The 7,391-nt window shown below is 43.1% G+C and overlaps 1 protein-coding gene across 3 annotated transcripts in view; it reads right to left on the minus strand.

Annotated features, from left to right (window-relative positions):
• TPGS2 (tubulin polyglutamylase complex subunit 2) overlaps positions 1-6,788 on the minus strand; it is a 23,765-nt gene extending 16,977 nt beyond the window's left edge. For 2 of the 3 annotated variants that reach the window (XM_017746637.1, XM_017746634.1), the window contains exon 1: positions 6,683-6,788. In XM_017746637.1, coding sequence (XP_017602126.1) covers positions 6,683-6,730 — 48 coding nt within the window. In that variant the 5' untranslated portion in view covers positions 6,731-6,788. The remainder of the gene's footprint in view (positions 1-6,682) is intronic. The other variant, XM_017746636.1, reaches the window with a different exon arrangement.
• Positions 6,789-7,391: the final 603 nt, after the last annotated feature.

The following is a 7,391-nucleotide window of genomic DNA, read 5'->3' on the forward strand; positions in this document are numbered from 1 at the left end:
TTATCTTTCCTAATGTTGCCTCAATGTATCTATCCAGCAGGAGCAACCTGCCAGCTGTGCGTCTAGCTGCAATGCTGGCCTATAGTCATCAGCTGCTGGCTGAGCAAGGGAAAGTGCTGGTCTCATCCCATCCACATGCCCTTCCTCCCCTAGGACCAGAGCAGCCTTTCTGCCTGTTAAAGCCTTATTCACAGCCACTTTCTTTGGGTTGTTGCAGTCTCTGTCCCCTCAACTGGGGTATACACACCATGTAGGACCCCTAACCTGCCCACAACCTTGTGCTTGTTAACTTACTTTTTGAGCCCACCCATTATTGTTGACTGACTGCTACTGACGAGTCCCAGACACTAATGGCTTTGCAGCTTGCAATAGGGCAGGTCACTTTACTTGCCTCATCGAGCAGCCTGGTCACCAGCACAGAGCTTTCCTAACCCAGGCAGGGAAAATCTTCAGGGTTCACAGGTCTTAAAGCAGATAACCTGGAACTATAGACACTGCTTTGAGAAGAATTTACTGTCCTTCAACAAGATCCTGCTCACGGCTGAGGACCTGGTGGTAAGTTTAAGGTGATTACTAAACCACACAGACATATCTGAAGTTCTTCAAACGCCTTTAACAAACACACCTTCTTCTGTGGGTTCTCCTCAGTCCTAAGTATTTATAATTTCATGCTGTGCTTTCATCACTTCCAGTTTCAAGCTGTAGCTGTAAGCACAGTGACTATGGCTAAAACTATGAAGAAAGAAAAGTATGACAGACCTTCTACAAAGCCTCAGAAGAGTACAAAACGTTTACATAATACTTTCAATAAATTTCAAATCCCCCAATTTTAACTAATGTATTGCAGCAGTAAAAACATGTATGTGAGTGGATCTCCTGGCTTTGGTGGGTGTTCTTCTCCAAGCAGGAGAACCAGATCCACTAGAATGACAAAATCTAAGATTTTAAAACTTCCACTGTAATATCCAGATAAATACTCCTACAACTCAGGCACAGACCAATTTAGCAAATATAGCTGACTAAGACAAGGGAAAAATCACATCTGAACAGGTTTTCTGCTCTGAATCTTCCTTTTGAAAAACATCAACATGTGAATGTTTCTGCAGATGGCTACTCTCCCAATTTTTTTCAGAATTCTCTTAACCATGTCCCTCTGTATGAGTTTCCAAACTATGGTGCAAAATATATGGGTAGAAAATTCAGTATCAGAGCAGGTCTGGGGTCTATAGGAAAATGCCTGTAAATAGAAAGCTTCATTAACACCCATCTCTCTCATCTGACTGACTGATCCGTCATATTGTGCTTAGTCACATGACCATATGACATCAGAACAGTAATCTTCTAACAGCAGTCAGAGAAACAAGCCACTATGTATTAAAAAAGGCTTATTAAACTATGTATTCCTCTTGCTCAACTGGCAGTTCTCAGGGTTGTGATCTCCAGCCCCATAAAATACACTATTCCTAAATAACATGACAGAACTGGCTTAACCACAGACCTGGCAAGCAGCTGTTTTCATTCCAGTCATCTGGTTACACTCATCAGCTCATAAAACAAAATATCCCAAGTGCCCAATATGGTGCATGAGGTCTATTCCTTTTGCTTGGTCTCTGTAATATCTCCAAATAGTCTCCCAAGAAAGCAGTCTATTGAGTACAGAGAAAAAATATTAAAACCAGGCTAGTTTTGCTGCCAGAACCTGATTAGAACTGGATCCAAAGCTAAAACCCCTGACATATGGCAATTCACTTGAAGCACTGTTGAAACAATGCCTCTCAAGAAATATACTAAAGAAACAGAAAGCAATCAAAACATACAGCTCTAGAGAGACTTCTCTAAAAAAATGAATGAGTTTTATCCGACTTCTGGGAGAGAAGGAAGGCATTCTCAGGGCTTCCAAGTATCAGACATCAGGAGCCAGCTTTCTCTCTCCGTAATGTCCTGCAGTTTCATGGCTGGTTTGCTTTTGCTGCCAGTGAATGCTAATGTTAATTTATGTAAGATACTGAGATGTTCTTTTTGCACCTTTAATAAATCTGACCCACAGGACTCCCAAGAGATCACCTTGATCTTCTGGGGCTGGAGTAGATTTGATCCCCCCTGCTGCAGAGAATAGGATTTAAAAGTTCTCTTGAGAATACTGTTGTGCAGACAGTTTTCAATATATTATAAAGCTTAACAAGAGGGGGAACACTGTGTAAGGAACACTGTATACTTCCCAAAAGTCCTCCAGCCTGTTCCCCATTATGCAGCTTGAAGAACACAGCTTTCCTCATGCGCTGGCCCTGCTGGATCCACTTCCCCATCACTCCCACAGTCAGAGCCACAAGGCAAGCTCAAGGTGGGTAGATCCTGTGCTCATGGGGATCAGGGATGGCAAGCTTGGCTAATGCTAAGGGAGGACAAGAAGGATGCCAAGAAGATGAGCACCCTGCTGAAGATGAGCACCCTGCATGCATACTTGGGAGTCAAAAAGAGATGCGCTAGAAGCAAGGAGGATGACATTCCAGATGTGTGCCACAAACAGTACACAGTAGAGAGGGAGCAGCTCAGGAGTGTGTAAGAAGGGTTTGAATGAGGAACCAGGAAACTACAGGCCTATCAGCCTCACCTCAGTGCTGGGGAAGCTCATGGAGATCTTCTTGAATGCCATCACATGGCACGTACAGGAGATCCAGGTGATCAGGCCCAGACATTATGGGTTTGTGAAAGGCATAACTACGTGACCCGATCTCCTTCTATAACAAGGTGACTCTCCTAGTGGATGAGGGAAAGGCTGGGGCTGTCTGCCCAGACATCAGTAAAGCCTTTGACACCACTTCCCACAACATTTTCCTGGAGAAATTGGCTGTTCATGGCTTAGATGGGTGCACTGCTTGCTGAAACTGATATCCCTGCCCAAAGAGTGCTGGTGGATGGAATTACATCCAGCCGGGGCCAGGCACTAGTGGTGTTCCCCAGGGCTCTCTGTACTAGGGCCAGCCCTGTTACTTTTATCAATGATCTGAATGAGGGAATCAAGAGTTCCCTCAGTCAGTTTGAGAAGAACACCAGGTTGGGTGGCTGGAGGGCAGGAAGGCTCTGCAGAGGGATCAGGACAGGCTGGATCCGTGGGCCAGGGCCAAGTGTGTGAGGTTCAACAAGGCCAAGTACCGGCCCTTGGGTCACAACAACCTCCTGCAGCTCCAGGCTGGGATAGAATGGCTGGAAAGCTGCTGAGTGGGAAAGGACCTGGAGGTGCTGGTTTTCCGTGGCTGAACATGAGCTGGAGTGTGGCCAGTTGGGCAAGAAGGCCAATGGCACCGGGCTTGTGTCAGCAGTAGTGTGGCCAGCAGGACCAGGGCAGTGCCCATCCCCCTGTGCTGGGGGCACTGGTGAGGCCACACGTCAAATCTTGGGTTCAGTTTTGTTTCCTCACAGCAAGAAGGACACAGAGGTGCTGGAGCATGTCCAGAAAAGGGAAGGGTCTGGAGCACAAGTCCTGTGAGGAACAGCTGAGGGAGCTGGCGGTATTCAGACTGGAGAAAAGGAGGTTCAGGGAGACCTTCTCACTACCACCAGAAAGGTACTGAAAATACCTGAAAAGACACGTGTGGGTCAGGCTTTTCTCCCAAGTAACAAGTAAGAAGGACAAGAGAAAACAGTCTCAGGTACCTCTGTGTCCCTCTAACAAAATGCAATTTTCTATTTTTTGAAAACCAAAGCAATAATGTGAGTGACTAATTTTTGTTCTGGTTGAGGCAAAACAGAAAATGTGATTCAGGCACTGCACCAGAGTGCCTCCTACCAGTATTTTAGTGTAACACCTATTTCTAAAAACTGCATGTGGGGGGGAGTAGGGCCATTGCCAGCCTCATTTTAGGAGTGGGAAAGGGTTCATAGGATGGTACACAGTTATTAGCACTGGTTTTCTGGTGACCAGGTAACTCTGTCTCTACTCCCTCTTCTATTGCTTGTCTCTCTTTCTTGGGGAAGAGGTAACATCTGAGTAGGTTTATATATGAGGAAACATTGAAAGACTATCTGGTTTTATTAAAATATATTGAACTGCTTACAATTTTTAGGGAAGTGATGCTTTACCCATGTAAATACACTTGGCAATCATATATCTGAAATATTTTTATGAGTGTGCTGATTTCCAATAAATTCTTCATGAGTGATTTCAAGCTTGATTTCCTGAAGTGTTACACTTAACAGCTCTTTCTGCCTTGGGAAAAATCTCTTCTGCTTTCCTACTGTCTTACTGCACTAACTCCTGTCACAAAGCTCAGTTTCCCCTGCAAAGCTTCGTGGCATCTAAGGGACATTAAACAAGCTTAAGATTTTAAAGATTTTTTAAATTTTTAAGATTTAAAGGTAAGATTTTAAAACACCATAGTATCCAGGTACATAGTAGCACAAACATGGCACAGCACAATTTAGAAAACATGACAGATGAAAACAAAAATTGTGTATTGCCAGCATGAATAAAGTATGTTAATTAATAATTTATAATTTTAAAAAGGTTGATTTTCTTTTAAGAGCTTCTGAACACTTGGATTTTTTTCTCAGTAAAGAACCCTTTCCCTTGCAAAACTGAAATAGCACTGGTAAAATTGATTCCATTAAAAAATAATCTAAAGAATAAAGCTTTTATTTGGTGAGTCTCAATACAGATAGAAGTTGTTGGGGGAAGAATAATGTAATTTTTGTGAACAGTTTCACCAGTTTTTCCTACATTACAGAAGAAGTCCTCAAATACTTCCATAACCAAGAATGTAGAGGGAAGTTAAAAATACATACTCCGACAAAATCTTATTAAAAATCCCAACTATGGAGAAATGATTATGCGTGTAAGTATTGCCACCTAGTGGCCTAAAGCCCGATAAAAACAAACACTGTATTCAAATTCAAGAAAAGTTTGAGGAAAAATGAGGTACAAGTTCATCCTAGAAGGCTTCGTGAATTGTTGAGTTGCACTTAATCATCATGGCAGGACATTTTCTCCTGCAATTGTGAAGATTGGGTTAGACTTAGACTTCATCCCCAGAGCTCATGGGACACAAAAAAAAGAAAAATATCAGTTACCTTTCAACTTGAGAAGGGAGCTTTAATTTGTCAATGCAACTGGAACCAAAACCAAAGAAATAGACAGCGAAGTCCTTGACTATTAGAAGTCCAGCTTAACTGGAGCTCTAATTTTCCACATTTACTTCCACAATTGACTTAGTCCATTGCTGGGCAGGGGAGGAGTGGGAACTGAAATTTTGTTTTGGCTTCTCTTGAGTGAAGTGCTTTGGCTATAGCATTTGTTTGGCTTTACAATAGCTCAGTTTTGAAATAAACCCGTTTTAGTTTAGAGGAGAAGCAGCACTGAAAATGAGAGGAATGAGCACTGTGTCCAGGAAAAGCAGTCCTCTCTATTCAACAGAAGAATGAGCAAATACCACTCTGTTCCCAGACCTGAGCTGGCTCACAGTCATGGTGCCTCAAACTTTCCAGTCCAGTTAACCCAACACCTGAACAACAGCTACAGGAAACCAGGAATCAGTTTACACAAACCTGAAAAACAAGACATTTCTCCCTGACCACAACTGCTGGCTACTGGACAAGTTTCAGTAAGTAACACACACGTTTACATCACATACGTTCCAATGTGGACAGATAAATTCTTGATAAATGTCACTAATTGGAATAGGGCATCATAGGAACTAGTGCAAAACTTTTCCTCACTGTTTAGGAAAAACAGTAAATGGCAAGGTGTCAAACGGGAAGCTATTTTATGCAGTGGTAGCAAGAGCAGTTGCTGGGAGCATTTGCTTTAGGCCATAGCTAGGACTGGAGCAGAGGGAGGATGATTCACTCAACTCCATCCTCTTGCCATGTCCCTTTCCAAAGGCCAGAGAGCTTCTACTGTCCCATTTCTACACGAGTGACACCTACCAAACACTTACTCCACCATGGCCATGGGATTAACAAAGAAGATACGTATATTCCAAAAAGGGAGTGAAAATGCCACCTCTGCCCACAAGAGTCACACGACAGTTTTCAGGAGCCCTCTGATCACACAGACTGATGCATTAAGGTCAGATAATGCAGAGTGAAGGGAGCGTGTGTCCTTCATAGTCTTCTAGAGGCAACAGGACATGCCCTGGCCAAAAGATTAGGCTGGGTAGCCAAAGAGGAGGTGAAAGAAAGGGATATGAGAAATTGAAGCAAATGGCTGAGACTAAAAAGAGAAACAGATAACTGGAACAAACTGGGTAGGTCAGTGTTATTTGCCACCTTGACACCTTTACCTTTAATGGCCATGGATAATAAAGCACTGCTTCATTTTGTTTGAAAGGGAGCTGGAAAATGTTTTCAGACGTGAGTCAGAAAAATGTTTGTTCCCCACTGAGTCACCACTGTAGCTGCCTACTACAGTTATGTGGTTTCTTTTTAGAGCTGTCATCCTCAATGTACCCACACTCATGATGTTTCTCTAACAGATCAGGTGCACCTGATGGCCTAACAGAGTGATACCTGATAAAGAAAAAACCAACACCACCACCAACACCACTGTTTAGGCTGCACTGTACATCAAACTTGGTAACAAGCTGTATCATAAACAAACACAAGGTTGCCATTGCATTTGACATTCTCCATGGGCTGCTGAACATTCAGACTGACCTCATTGCAGTTTTATCAGGAAAATACTCACTTGCTCCCAAGAAATGATTGTGTGGCGTTCAGCTGGCTCTTTTTCCATGAACGTCACTTCAGCAACTCCTGGAGAAGTCTCTGAAAGGAAAAGAGGAACATGTTTGCAGCTGGCACGGGTGACGCCAACACTGTGAGACAGACAATTTTGCAAATTAATCTGAGTGACAGCCAGGGAAAAGGCATTAATGACTGGAAGCATTGTGCTGGTGACTGAGCAGTCACTTTCTTTTGTCTGTAACTCTACTCAGCATGTCTTGGCATGAGGATGTCTAGTGTTGCACAAAATCTTATCCTTTGAATTTTTTTATACATACATATGCACATACCATGATGTATCTACACATACAGTGATTTAGTGGGTGGCATTCCCCCCCAGAGTGGGAGGGGTTAGAACTACATGATCTTTAAGGTCCTTTCCAACTCAAACTATTCTATGATTCTATGGTATAAACACAGACAATTTGTCTTCAAGGTCTGATCTTTTGCAGAGGTTTCATGAAAAAAAAAATCTGTGATGGGTTCTGAGGTAAACTCTTAGAGGGGGATGAATCTTTCTTTATAAGCATGCCCTGTGGTTTCTGTTGGGTGGGATATCCTCAGCTTGGGACAAGATGTAGTGCAGCGCTGCTGTGAACTGCTAGCAACCTTATTCCACAAGGACAGGCACACTTCAGCTCTGGATTTAGTGAGTTGGGACAGACAGAACC

The sequence above is a fragment of the Corvus brachyrhynchos genome, unplaced genomic scaffold (genome assembly GCF_000691975.1).
Source record: "Corvus brachyrhynchos isolate BGI_N302 unplaced genomic scaffold, ASM69197v1 scaffold139, whole genome shotgun sequence".
NCBI classification, from domain to species: domain Eukaryota; kingdom Metazoa; phylum Chordata; class Aves; order Passeriformes; family Corvidae; genus Corvus; species Corvus brachyrhynchos.